The sequence below is a fragment of the Pyxicephalus adspersus genome, chromosome 1 (genome assembly GCF_032062135.1).
Source record: "Pyxicephalus adspersus chromosome 1, UCB_Pads_2.0, whole genome shotgun sequence".
Classification (NCBI taxonomy): Eukaryota; Metazoa; Chordata; class Amphibia; order Anura; family Pyxicephalidae; genus Pyxicephalus; species Pyxicephalus adspersus.
The window spans coordinates 5,072,726-5,087,548 of record NC_092858.1 but is presented as its reverse complement, the minus strand read 5'-3'; the positions used below and the strand labels follow the sequence as shown (position 1 = coordinate 5,087,548).

General features: G+C 41.2%; 1 protein-coding gene across 1 annotated transcript in view; it reads left to right on the top strand.

Annotated features, from left to right (window-relative positions):
* Positions 1-12,307, top strand: part of P4HA3 (prolyl 4-hydroxylase subunit alpha 3) — a 31,942-nt gene extending 19,635 nt beyond the window's left edge. Inside the window, 9 exon segments of the mRNA XM_072427304.1 lie at positions 1,504-1,555; positions 2,723-2,889; positions 3,773-3,949; positions 7,025-7,089; positions 7,569-7,728; positions 8,296-8,358; positions 9,065-9,105; positions 9,107-9,198; positions 11,392-12,307. Of these exon segments, the coding sequence (XP_072283405.1) occupies positions 1,504-1,555; positions 2,723-2,889; positions 3,773-3,949; positions 7,025-7,089; positions 7,569-7,728; positions 8,296-8,358; positions 9,065-9,105; positions 9,107-9,198; positions 11,392-11,462 (888 nt within the window). The 3' untranslated portion in view covers positions 11,463-12,307.
* The last annotated feature ends 2,516 nt before the right edge of the window (positions 12,308-14,823 follow it).

The following is a 14,823-nucleotide window of genomic DNA, read 5'->3' as shown; positions in this document are numbered from 1 at the left end:
GGTATGAAGAGGGACAGTCCCACTAAATCAGAGACAGTTGGGAGGTATGAAGAGGGGACATTCTGCCAGGTAAGTGTAGAAGTGTGTAGGTTGCTGTAGATGCTCAGTTGCAGTATCTCTATCCAAGGAGGACGCTAAGCCATAGACAGATAAAAACATTATTGTTCACCGGAGAATTACTTTTCCTTACATGCAACAGCCAGATTATCCGGGATATGTTTAATATTATTCGCTAACATTTACTTATTGGTGAAAATGAAAATATTGCGCAGTCCACATATTACATTTGTGTCCCTCTCAGTTCAGCCGTTTGACCTATGATTTCCGGCTGAAAGAAGAACAAACCAAGACGCCATAAATTCAGAACATGAGGAAGGTCCCAGCAGTCCAATCACTTACACCTCTTATAATAAAATCATGGGGCCCTCTGCTGTCTGACAGTTTTATACCTGACTAAGGGGCCGGGACGGGTGGGTAGAGGGGTCTCTGCTAGAATAATCAGGGGGGTGGGTGGGTTGTAAATGGAAATTCTACTTCTAATGTTTCAGACATGTAAAGGAAGTGTAATCACAATTCAAGAACTGTGCTAACTGCAGGATACAAAAGGAAGATTATAGTGGTGTCTATATTTATCTATATTTACAGTAATATGACCACAACTTAAAAATAAAGGTTTAAAAATATTATTTTTAAAGCAGACCTTCAGCCAAAATTAAGATAGAATTGAATAAAAGAAAAACTTACAAAACCAGCCCTTGCTGCAAAACTCACCTTTTATACAGGGATTACACATGCAGTCCTTTTTTTCTGCCACTAGATGTCCCCAGTTTTATGGTCCGCACCATTTACCTCATATCCTCTGAGCCCAGGTTGTACTGATCCCATCACTCAGCTGTATTTTTTGACTGTAAAAGAGGAGCACCACACGTATGACTTCATCTCCTTGCCACTTTGATTTTTTCTCTTTACCACCATGCTTCTAATCAACTGATTGGCTCTTTGGACTGCTTATTCCTCTTGCATTTCAGCTCTTCTGTACAGGGACTGCATAAAATGTCACATTAAAGTACCTACCTTGTGTTTAAATAAATAATATGTATTAATGGTTATGAACTGAATTACTTTCTGTCTTTTATTTTTTCCTGGAGTTCAGTTTAAAATATATCTATTGTTATATATTATTATTGTTACATAAGGATTTTAGTGCATTTTGATTTCATTTCTATGTTTACTAAGTTTATCCTATATGCTTTGCTAAAAAATAGTCTGGTTACAGAGTTCTATAGCTCAAGGTGAGTTTACACACATATACAGCTCAGTGATATACATCAGAAAAAAGGCAAATAGCTCCTGCTGCCCTCTCGTTATAAATACCACAGTGCCTACAGTACTGGTATAGTCTACTCTGTAGGAAATGTTTGTTCTAAAAGCAAATATTTGATAAATTATATATAAAGAAACATGTTCACCTATAAGAAAGTTTAATTTTTGTGTTTCTTCCAGGCAGGAAACGTATCTCAGGCCCTGGATCTTTCCAGAGAATGTCTGCTCTATGGTACGTCACCAACTAATGTCTATCTGATTATATAGCATGCAGTGCTGGCAACCCCTGTACCCCATTATCTCTCTGATTGCATAGTATACAATCCTGAAATCCCCTGCACCCTATAATGTCTGATTGCATAGCATACAATCCTAGCATCATCTACACCCCATTATCTCTCTCATTGTATAACATACAGTCCTGGCAACCCCTGCACCCCATTATTCTTCTGATTGCTTAGCATACAGTCTTGGCGTCCCCTGCATCCCATTATCTCTCTGATTGCATAGCATGCAGTGTTGGCATCTCCTGCACCCTATGGTTTGTTTCTTGTACAGTATACAGTTCTGGCAACACCAGCATCCCATTGTCTTTTTCTTGTACAGTCCTGACATCCTCTTCACCCCAAGATCTCTCTGATTCCATAGCATACAGCCCTGGCATCCCCTGTACCATAATATCGCTGTGATTGCTTAGCATACCGTCCTAGCATTCCATGCATCCTTTTATCTCTCTGAATATACTGTACACATTCCTGGCATCCCCTGCACCCCATTATCTCTCTGATTGCATAACTGGCATCTCCTGCATCCTATGGTCTGTTTCCTGTACAGTATACAGTTCTGGCAACACCAGCATCCCATTGTCCTACAGTCCTGGCATCCTGTGCACCCAAATATCTCTATGATTGCATAGCATACAGTCCTGGCATCCTGTGCACCCTATTATCTTTTTAATGGCATAGCACACAGCCCTGGCATCCCTTGCACCCTATTTTCTCTTTGATTGCATAGCATACAGTCCTGGCATCGCCTTCACCCTGTTATCACTTTGATTGCATAGCATAGCCCTGACATCCCCTGCATCTTTTTATGTCTCTGATTGCATATCATACAGTCATGGCATCCCCTGCACCCTGTTTTCTCTTTGATTGCATAGCATACATGTCTGGCATCCTCAGCACCCTATTTGATCTTTGCATAGCATACAGTCCTGGCATCACCTTCACCCTGTTATCACTTTGATTGCATAGCATAGCCCTGACATCCCCTGCATCCCCCTCCTTATTATGTCTCTGATTGCATAGCATACAGTCATGGCATCCCCTGCACCCCATCATATCTCTGATTGTATAGCATTTTTATATAGCTGCACTTTTTTTTTTAATATTCATTGCAGATCCAGACAACCAGCGGCTGGCTTATAACATTGCCAAATATGAGAAGATAATGGATGAGACTCCGGCCATAGAACACATAGAAGAGCAGCAACTGCACAGGCCCAACGTCACCCACCTGAGGACTAGGGATCTGTACGAGGGCTTGTGCCAGACTCATGGGTCCCAGGTAAAGTACAGTGGAATGATAGGTCAGCTTACTACCCTGTACAATCAGCAGGGGGTACAGACTTTGCTTATTGAAGAACTGGGGGTGTGTCACACTTTTGCAGAGAGACCACTGGGTCCTTCTCTGCAGAATGCTGTCAGGGGATAGTCTTTTCTACCCAAGTGAATTTTAAATACAATACTGGGGAGAAACATTATATATACCTTCGTTGGTTATTCAAGGATCCTTTCCTTTACCTTTTTTGGATGTCCTATTTTTGTGGGGATTTGAAGGACACATATTATGGTGAGGATACTTTTCATTTATTAAGGCAATCTAGTGTATAGCTGTAGAGAACTGTGTTGGAATTCCAACACCCCATCCCCTAGGTTTTAACTGTAATTTTATTGGGCTGGATTATTTGCCTTTTGCCCTCCCCTGAGGAAGCAGACTGGTACTGCGAAATGCGTCGAGAAAATATTTCAGTAACTTGTTGACAACAATGGATTTTGGAGGCCCCTGATACCTTGGAAGCCATTTATTTTTCCTTTACCTATAAATATGTTTGTCAATATGATTTTTTTTAGGAAATTGGGCACTTCAGAGAAAATAAGGCTTCCTTCTGGCTGCTATAGGCACAGTCCCAGGAGCACTTAAGGGTCATATATTGGGATGCAAATTCCAAAACCAAACATTCTGAACAATCTCTGTAATAGAAATGTAGCCTTGAAGAAGGTACCCTGTGTGGCCTCGAAACGTTGGCTTTTCAATTTTTCAACATTTCAACATTCAGGTACCCTAACCAATAAAATACCAGCATAGCAATGTCAGCAGGGAAAGATGAATGGTCACAGCAGTTGTTTTTTTGCCCCATTTACCTCCATGCATTCATCTTCTTTTTTAGCCATGGCTGTATGAAGATCCCAGAATGATTTGCTCCTATGATACAAACCGCAGCCCTTACCTCATCCTGCAACCCCTGAAGAAGGAGATTTTGAGCCTGGCCCCCTATGTGGTCCTCTACCATGATTTTGTCAGCAACTACGAAGCAGAGAAGATCAAAGGTATTGCTTCGCCATGGGTAAGTGCACCGGATTTGACCATATAAAAAATCACTGATGTGCACTAAACATATGTTTTTATTATAAGTGTGTATGACGGTATTTAAAAGAAAAGAAAGAATACTGAGAGGAAAGAGAAAAGAAGGCTTTGAAGGCACTAGGTTGTAAAAGTTTAAAAGCGGTAACTTTTATTAACTAAATTTCGACAGAATTAACAAAATGTGATAAAAACGTTAGGGATCACATATAGCACTCCTTTGCTTACAAAGAAATAAATGAATCATCTTGATCAGACAATGAAGCCTGTGATAGTTTTAAAGGTATAAGTTGATTTTTTTCTTTTTCCGACCCGTTTCGTCTGATTTGGCTTCCTTAAGGGACACAGAGACTTAAGCAGATGTGAATTAGATCCTGAGCACTTTAATGTCACTAAAACAGGTAAAGTAGTCTAGAAGAATAAATATTAATTCTTAATAAATATTCATTAATCCAGACTACTTTACCTGTTATAGTGACACTGGAAATCATGGGGCCACCAACAAAATGTTGATGACCAACAGCAAGACTCCTTGTCCCACCATACCAACACTCTCCAGCAGGGGGCATGGCAATTCAGTGGTCATATAGTCCACCCACTATGAACCCTCCATTTCTATAGTGCAGTGGGAAGCCCCAAGGAAGAGGACCAGATGCTGGGGGAGGTAATGGGAGCCTTTTAATCCACTGCCGCACTATTATGCATGGGGTGGAGGAATGGCAGCTTCCATGGGATTGCTCATGGGGGACTCCTGTTGGGAAGGTAAAATTTGAGCCTACCCCTCCCCAGCTCTGACCCCCTGTGGATGCCGGAGCAGGTCTGATATGTAAAACAAATTAAAAGGATCACTTTCAAGGGTGTATTTAACAGATCAAAAGGGAGCAAATAAGAGAAGGTCATGCAAGGGCTACTGCAATTCAAAAACTATATATATATATATATATATATATATATATATATATATATATATATATATAATTGCTTTATTTTATTGGGGGATTATGATCATTATTATGTACAGAAAAAGAAAAACTTTCACCAAAAGCACCCAAGTAAAACCCCACCAGTAATTTCCCCACCTTACTGTGCAGATGTGAAGAAGGTTTCAGCTTTGTCTCAGAAGTTAAGGACATGGCTGCTTTGTTTCCATAATAAACGTATCACCATCTGGATTTAGGAAACGTTAATAGGCTGCAAAGCGGATCATAAATTTTATTATAGGTTCCTAGAAGCTGGTTTGGCGGGAGTCGGCCCGGGGTGATGATGCAGCTTTTCCACCCTTTGGCATAAATTGCTGCAGGATAAAGTGATGTCATTCTGGCCATAGCAAGAGAAAGACAAAAAATGTTCAAGCAGATATAATCCCCATTATACTGTGCAGCCAGAACATACTGTATATCTGAGAATTCATAATGGATACAATGTATATAGTCAATAAAAGATTTGCAAGTCCAGAGGCAAATGTACATTAAAGGGTTTTCCTGGCTTCTGCAAACAGAACAAATGTTTTTGCTGTGCAGGGGATACAGAAAATGAATCATAAAGTTGATGGTTGCGGGGGGGGTGTGCTGCAGTGCAATGAGGTGCCATTTAAAATAAACTGCACTAAAGCACAATGTGCATTGTTGTAGCATATTTTCCCATTGCACTGGCGCAAATGGAACCTCAGCTTTTGGGATACCAGCCCAAACTTTGTCCAAAAAGTCTTTCTTTACACAATTTTATAAATAATTTTGCCTCATTATATATACTGATCAGTTATATATACTGGTCATATATACTGATCAATTATAAATATTGGACATGAAGCATGCACGGTACACATATAGGTCACGTGATCAGAAAGTTTGGGATGACATGTTCATTGCATGATTCAGCCATCGCTGCCAAAATGTATCTAATAATGTAGAAGCTCTCCAGCATTTGCACATTGCAATCTCAGATGTTCTTGGTTGGCATGAACCCATTAAGGTCTTTTGCTTTTGCAGCTTATCCACCTCCATTGTCCATGCTGAGATGATCAGGATAGAATTTTGTTCTGCTACAACCAGTCTGGTCATTCTCCTCTGACCCCTCTCATTGAAAAGGTGTTTCCACCAACAAAAATTGCCATTCACTGTGATTTTTGGTTTTACCATCATTAAAACCTTGGAGCAGCACAGTGGTTCAGTGGTTAGTACTCTGGCCTTTGCAGCGCTGGGTCCCAGGACACTATCTGCATGGAGTTTGCAGAACCTCCCCATGTTTGCATGGGTTTCCTCCCAAAACATTGACTATAATATTGATATATGACTATGGTAGGGACATTAGATTGTGAGCTCCTTTGAAGGACAGCTAGTGGCATGACTATGGAGTGTGATCCAAGATTACAAAAATACTCAACCCAAAAATCATACCACGATCAGGATCACACTTGTTCTCATTCTGGTGTTTGATGTGCATGATAACTGAAGCTTCTTGCTTCAACATTATATACATTGCACTGGTGCCAGATAATTGCATACAGTACATGAGTAGTGTTCTGTAATAGATTGGTTGGTAATTGTGTGTATACAGCTAGTCCCCGGGTTACATACGAGATGGGACTGTAGGTTTGTTCTTAAGTTTCGTATGTAAGTTGGAACAAGTATATTATTTTAATAAATGCAACTAGGACAGATGATTTATCTTAACATATTATTAGGCATTATGGTGTCAATTACAGTCAGTGTCCTCACTGTGAGTTAATCACAAACAAAGCTAAAAAAAAAAAACTTTTTGAAGCCTAGACATTCATTAACTTCTGGAGCAAGCTGTGCTTTGATATGCAAAAAGAAACAACTGCAGAGTTTGTCTTGGTCGTTAAAGAATTACAAGATGTTGCAGAGGAGCAAAAGATTTCTACTGCAAGTCATGCAAACCGCCCCCCTCAAGCCTCCATCCTGCACACAGCAAGCAGGGAAGCCCCATTCGTATGTAGGAGTCGTCCTTAACTCGGGGACTACCTGTATATGTATACAATCTTCCAATGATCTTTTTCAGTTCCACCAATCAGATCTCCCTTATCCATCTCTTCTAGTTACATCGGTCAGTGGTGGCCTCCGGAGAGAAGCAGGCGGAGGCAGAATATCGGATTAGTAAAAGGTAATCATTTCCCATAATCCTCAGCGTCTGTTTGGCCATAATTAACGTTCTGGAACTAACATTTTCCACCCAGCTGAGTATCCTGGGCAGAGAATGACACCACGGGGATTCCTAATAAGCCTTAATATGGAAAGATGCCGCAGCTTGTATGTAAGGTCGGGTGGGGAGGTGAGACATGTTCCATTTGTTTTTAGGAACAAAAAATTCTTAACGTTATATTAAAAAAATCATCAGAAATCCAATCCATGGAAAAAATAAAACTGCTGAAATGAGGATGTTTGGGAGGGGGGGGAATCAAAAGGCGAATATTAAAATATAAATTGTGTAAAGGAAATGATTTCTCAATCTGCATTGTGATCTCCACAACTTGTGCTGAGCTTTGTAATATTACTCAGGTCCTAGAGTTGTGACGAATTCTTACCCCAGCCTTGTTTCCGGATCACAGATCAGCTTTCCATATTTTATATATTGTGTTTCAGTGCATGGCTAAAGGACACCGTGGATCCGGTCATCAGAAACCTTGATGTCCGTATTGCTGCCGCCACCGGATTGAATGCCCGACCTCCTTATGCCGAATATCTCCAGGTGGTGAATTATGGGATTGGCGGACATTATGAGCCACACTTTGACCATGCTACAGTGAGTATGGCATACGTGCAGGAATACATTCCCAGCTGTGCCATAGGTTTAGGTTTTGTTTCCACTTCAATGCCAAATCTGACAATAAAAGAGAAAAGTAAAAAACTTGCCTACCCATGCCGGAGGGGGTTGGTACAACAAGGCTTATTATCAGGAATTATAAATCAACACTAATCGATGCTCTTCTGCACCAAGGGTGACCAATTCAGGATCATTTCTATTTATTGATTATAGATTGGATGATTTTGCATTATATCTGGAGGCTGGAGAAGTAAGGAGATGGAATTGGAAATGCCCACTATCACCCCCACACAAATTAACTGTTGTAAGCAGCACTAAATTGATAACTGAGAAACCATACGTATAATATATCCACAATTTTGTGAACCTGTTTATCAGATAAAAAATTGTCACTTGTTTTTCCCCTCCATTTTGACCACTGAATCCCAACTCAATGGTCTTTCCTTGCAGCATGCTGGTGGACAAGAGGTTTTACTACTCGGGATGTAGTTGAAAATGTTCCTATGTTCCTTATCCCTCATTGAGATTTTCTTTGTTCTATTTCAGTCCCCAAAAAGCCCCCTGTACCGCACCAACACCGGGAACCGGATGGCCACCTTCATGATCTATGTAAGTTCTATTTACCTGGTGGGGAGGGTAAAGTTTCACCCCCAAAAAAAGTCATTCATTTGCATATTAAGTCATCTGTGGAATTATTCACCCAAAACCAGTCAATCCTAGCAGCAAGAGCATGCTCTCAAACCGGTGTTTCCCAACCAGAGTTCCTCTAGAGGGCGCTAGGGGTTCCCCGAGCAGTTTGTACCTCTCAGGTCAGTATAAGTGACCCCAATGGTCTTTTTGGCCATCTGTAAGGGTGACATTCTTCCCACTGACCATCACACTAATATACTGTTATGATAGCTGTTGATATAATAGTAATAAATAAAATATATATAGTAATTAATAAGGATTTCCTAAAGACCTGATGGTTATTTAAAGGGTTCCCCTATGATAAAAAGATTAGGAAACACTGTGTAAACCATTCGGAGGGAAAGTGCTAGCCTGCAGGCCAAGCTAGGGTTGGGTAGGAGTTTGAAGCTAGGGCTAGCTAGGGTTAAGGCAGGGGTCCAGCCGCTATGTAATGGTGACCATAGCCATCTGGGCAAACAAAGGCTCCCACACATCAAACACTCACCATGATTTTATTTTGTGTGCTCCACAGATAAATCCTTACTGTAATCAGAGATCCCAATCCTAGTTCCACCATTCCCTCTTCTACCATGACCAGCAGCGATATGAATTTCATATAATTATTCTTTTTTGTTTGTTTTATTAGCTGAGTCCTGTAGATGTGGGAGGATCAACAGCTTTTATCTACTGCCATTTTCTGGTGGAATCTGCACAGAAATGGTGAGGGTAATGAGGACACGCTTCATGCCGGGTGCCCGGTTCTGGTGGGAAATAAATGGGGTGAGTACTGCCCTTGGAATACAAAAAAACTATGGCAAAATCTTTACTTCACCTTCCAGGATCTTCTAACATTCTGCCCCCTAACATCTAAATCCTCTCATCATGCACACCCATGGAGGTGGCTGCATAGGCCAACAGAACAATCTGTGAGCCTGAATACCTGGCATGCTTTATTGCACAAATCCTTCTAGATTCTATGGTGGAGAGCTTATGTCTGCTGCCTCTTGCAATCCACTGAGGATCCACTGGTTTGATTGGTGGTCTTAGAAAACGAAGAGGTCATTGGAGATTTCATGATAGAGCAGCGGTCGCCAACTGGTGGTCCGCGGACCACTGGTGGTTCGCAAGACAATTTTGGTGGACTGCGACTCTGGCCGGTGCACCCCCGAGAGGGGTCAGGAGAGGAGGGTCAGAAATCTTCCAATGTGGACCCTTAAAATGGCCGATTTCCTCCCATTACCTATTACATCTCTAGAAGAGGAATGAAGTGAAATCTTCCCAATAGGAACAGTTTTTTATCCCTTTCCAATTCTATCCTTAAGAAAAAAAGTTTTGGCTATACAAATTCTACTCACTGCTTTCATGTGCTGCACCACAGGCAGGAACAGGTGAACTCCGAGCATTGGGCTGTCTCTGGATCTTTGGGAAATATTTGCCTCTCAGTAAATATTTGGCATTTTTAAATGTCACTCCTGCAGAAAGTAATTTTGTATGTCTCAGCTGTGACATGATTGACAGATATCTGTGGAAGGGAGAAGAGTTTGTGCTGATGGCTTCATTCCTCTGATTAATATAGTGTGCTCACCAAGCCCAACATAGCCAGGGATAAAATCAGGAATCTGCAAGGGGAGATTCCAACCTATGTATTATTATCATTAATTAGGATTTATATAGTGCCAACATATTACACAGTGCTGTACATTAAAAGAGGAATAAGGTTTAGGTTATACATGGCACAAACCTGCAGGGTAGGAAGAGAAACACTTCTAGGTCTTGTCCTCCTTGGAGAGTTATTGGACAATAAAAGGAGTAGCAGCAGACTGATGAGCTCATTATTAATATTATTATTATTATTATTATTATTATTAATAAACAGTATTTATATAGCTAGATTTGTACTTTAAAGGAGAGCTAATGGAGAATTTTTTCTCACACTTTTCTCACCCCATTCCTTTGTTAATTCTATAACAAACAGGATAAGATTTTCTTATTTTCCTATGAAGGAAATGGGACTTTTTTGGTGCACATAAATATCACCACAATATACTTTTTATATAAAAGTTAAACTGTCCTTAACAGAACAGTTTAATGGCATCAAACAATAAACTATATATAAAAGATACTGTACTCTAAAAAGAGAAAAAAAAAATTTTTAAGTGTTTTTTTTTTATATACAGTGTGTTTTGTGTCAAGAATAAAATACAGAAATGTAAAGTTTTATATAGCCCCAACATATTACATAGCGCTGTACATTAAATAGGAGCTGCAAATGACAGGCAGTTACAGAAGTGACACAGGAGGAAGAGAGGACCCTGTCCCGAAGAGCTTACAATCTAAAAGCTTGTCTCTCTTATTTATATTATATGATGCTGTGGGTCACTAATGCAAGTGGTGTGGGTGAGTACTACTACTCCTATGTGCATCTCTCAGTCTCCCTGCCTAAAAACTGCTGCAAACCAATCCTGCATTGAGGATTAGTACAGCACAATCATCTTCCTGACTTCACTACTAAACAGGAAGCGTGCAATCAGCATCTATGTTTACCCACCATATAAATTATTATTATTATTATTATTATTATTATTAATAAACAGGATTTATATAGCGCCAACATATTAGGCAGCGCTGTACATTCAATAGGGATTGCAAATGACAGACTAATACAGACAGTGATACAGGAGGAGAGAACCCTGCCCCGAAGAGCTTACAATCTAGTAAGCTATATAAGTCTAATAAGTCTATATAAACATATAAAGCAAATAATACACAGAAATATAGTAACAATTATCACACATTGATATGATTATTAGGAAGCTGATCTTGCTCGTAAAACATACTGTAAATACATTTTTAAAAGACTATAGTTGCCTCTAAAGAGAACCGGTCACACAGACCAAGAATGTGAATATGTACAAAGACTTTGTAAATTGCTTGTGAATTTATTTTAATTTACGCTTCTTTTTCCTATCCCAGTGGCCAATAAATGGATTCATGAGTACGGCCAGGAGTTCAACAGACCGTGTTCCCTGAATCCTGATGACTGAGGAGCGATGGAGAAGAATAGGTGATAGAGGTCTCCCACAGCACTGTGAAGGAGCAGAGGATTTTGGAAGCTGAAGTTTCCCATTGAAAAGTCATCACGGGTCACTAAAAACCAAACCTGGGCACAGCTGGAGAGTCACTTTACAAGAAAGGAATACAATGGAAGATATGAGGACTGAGGGGTCTGTAAAAAGTCTGGAGGTTCCCATATATGAAAAAGAGATGAACATGGAGGAGTGATTGTCACATTACATGGACACAAGCAAAGGAATGCTGTACGGATGAGTAAAAGCTCCAGGCTTGTGCCAGTTAAACGAAACTTTGTTTTTTTAAGTGCACATTAGTCCAAAAATATGGCCGAATTATCAAATATCTGCAGCGGACAGCACCGGCTACATGACCGTGAAATATGCTATAAGCACTGGTTTAGGGATTGGCTGTGGGGCAAAGGGCTGGGTATGTCCACCTTGGTGGGTATTATATTTTTTTCCCCCCCCAATGGCAGAGATCCAGCACAGCTGTACACGTCTCACATAATGTACATCTCTCCGGAAGACTGAAATAAAGCAGAAAGTTGTAAAGCAACAAAATATGACACTACAGTCCCTCCCCTGCTTTTCCTAAGCCCCGCCTATGAGGACCTAGCAATAGAAGTGTTTGGTAGCTGTGGTAGGACAAGGGGAAATAACCACTGAACTGCTTGTACCCAGAACACAGGAGGCTCGAGGTACAGTGGAACACCAGACAGGTTTCTGGTGGAGTATTGTCCTCTAATAGCAGAATCTGCATTTCTCAGGTAGAAACTTTTTTTTTGTTTGATTTTATTTTTTTACAATAAATTAAAAAAACATTATATGCTTGTAGATTGTTTACTTTGTATTTGGTCCACTGGATATTTCAGTCAAAGATTCAGTTTTTAATAGATGGTAAGGAGTGAAACGACCTGATAGTTTCTTCAATATCTCAGATTTTTTTTCTTCTCAATGCCTTCTGTTTCTAATAAAAGGAGTTCCCAACACCTATGTGCTGAGTACCCGGGCCTGCACACCTGCTGGGCTAAATATGAGGGGTTCTATCACCCCTGCACTGGGTTCCCAGGTCTGTACACCCGCTATGCCTATTATAGGGGCCCCTAACATCTCTGTGCTGAGTTCCCAGGTCTGTACACCCGCTGTGCCCATTATAGGGGCCCCTACCATCTCTGTGCTGAGTTCCCAGGTCTTTACACCCACTGTGCCCATTGTGGGGGCCCCTACCAGTTCTTAAGTCTGTACCCCACCCCCCGTGCCCATTATGTGGGCTTTCCCGTGTCCCTATGCTGATTCTGTAAAGCTACATACAACTCCATATGGCTATAGCTACCATTTTCTTTAAGGGGTCTTCAGGTACAGCTTCCCCTCCAACAAAAGAGAACAATTAGCAGTAACAGCAGTGACACCACCAAATTTCATTCCAAAGCTCCTAAACCTGACAGTCCATAAAGAAGTGCCTGAGATGATCACACACACTCCAGCTATACAACGAGGAGGATTTCCTAGGCACAAGAAATGACTTGCAATTGTCCACGGCCACAAAAGGGAGATTTTTATCGGTTACCTTTGCAGAATTACCATTTCTAGATGTTCCTAATGAGATAACACTTTTTTCGAATTCAGGTCCACTTTAAGCTGCAATTTCTCACGCTTCATGGTGCCTTCTAATGATCATAATGATTTTAGCAATTTGTCATAATCCAGATAAATATAGAATTGAGTTCCTTTACCTACCTAAGGGTGACACATGGGTGCACTTGGGTGGCATGTTACTTAATAGAACCCCAAACTCACCCTGCAAATGCAGAATGTGGCCATGCAGTGCAGTTGAAAAATGCAGCACTTATGTTTGCATGCAGCAGCAGCAGCCAATTCAAATATTAGGCTACCAAATGCAGAACATTGCAGTGAAACTCACCATATTGCTAGGAGCAAGCCCCAATCCTAGTGTGTTAAATATATTTCCTATTAAATGTTGAATGTATTACTAAGCAGAAAGCATTCACCCCAGGTACTTGGCTTTAATTCTTGTAATATCAACCTCCATCCCTCCGCTGCACAGGCGTCACTTCTCACTGCGGCTGTTTTTCCAGCTTGAGAAAGTTGATCCATCCACATATGTAGAAGAATGCTCCCCCACCCCTCCTCCGATACAGGGAAGACTCAGAGACCCTCTCCAGCTTAGCCTGGGGGTCCTTCTAGATCAGATTGGCAGGAGGTGAATGACTTTGCTCCAGGCTGAGAAGGGGTCATGCATTGACCTGTCAAGTCTCATTTAAATCCACTTGGGGGTCCCTAAATTGAGGGCCCCTCTACCTCCCATTAGCCATCTGATTCAGGGGCAGCAATCAAATTGTACAAATGCTACAAAATTGGGAATGAATTCCCTGAACATTAACCTTTTCCTTCTAGAAGATTAAGGCAATGTTCAGACTGGTGGTGAGGTTGCAGTGCAGTTACCGCTGCTTCGGGGAAGATGCTCCATGTAGCGCCTAACCATGACAGCCCTATAGCGAATGAATGAAAGCGGAAGTGATCGGGTTCACTGCCCCTGCAATCAAATCTGCAAACGCTGGTTCTTTAAGAAAATGTACTGCAGTGTGGGCGACCCAATGACTGGCAAAGTGCCCGCTGCTGGGAGCCAAACGTTAATGTGTTCTCCCATTGCTGGTATGAAGCATCTCTAACAGGAAAAAAAAATACATTACATATCTGCAATACTCATGATTTTATAGTTGCAAAATGTCAGATGCAGTGGCTACATTTGAGGTTCCTCCCTTTCTGGTGATCCTGCCAGTAACACATTTCCTGTACTAGGATGTCAATAATGGCTCGCTGCACAAAACGGAGAAGCAGCATTGTCACTCCAGGCAGGGCTATAGGGTAAACCCCTGAGGAGCCTAGGGAAATGTTCTGTAGGCCATAGAAATAAATAGAAATAATATATCATAAAAGATTGTTTTTTTTCCAGTTACCTGGGGGTTAAATGATTGGTTTTTGCAGACGGTCTTCTAGGTTATTTATGGCAGATTTGAGGCTTATTGGGTTTTTTCCTCCCAGAAAAGCAATGAAAGGGGACATTGCTCCCTGGTAGCTGTGATTTCTGGCTGCTGGAGCTCAGCGCTGTGTGGATTCAGCTCACGTCTATTAAATCAGAGTACATCCCGGGAATTTATGAAAGCCTCCAGTATGTAAGAAAAATTAGGCTGCTGTGGGGCCGACAGCTCCGGCCAGGTATTTGGCTCTGATCCACATCTGAGCTCCAGAGATAGAAATGGCCCGGTCTCATCCTGAACTACAGAGCCCCTCTGTGTCCCCAGCAGGCTGCACC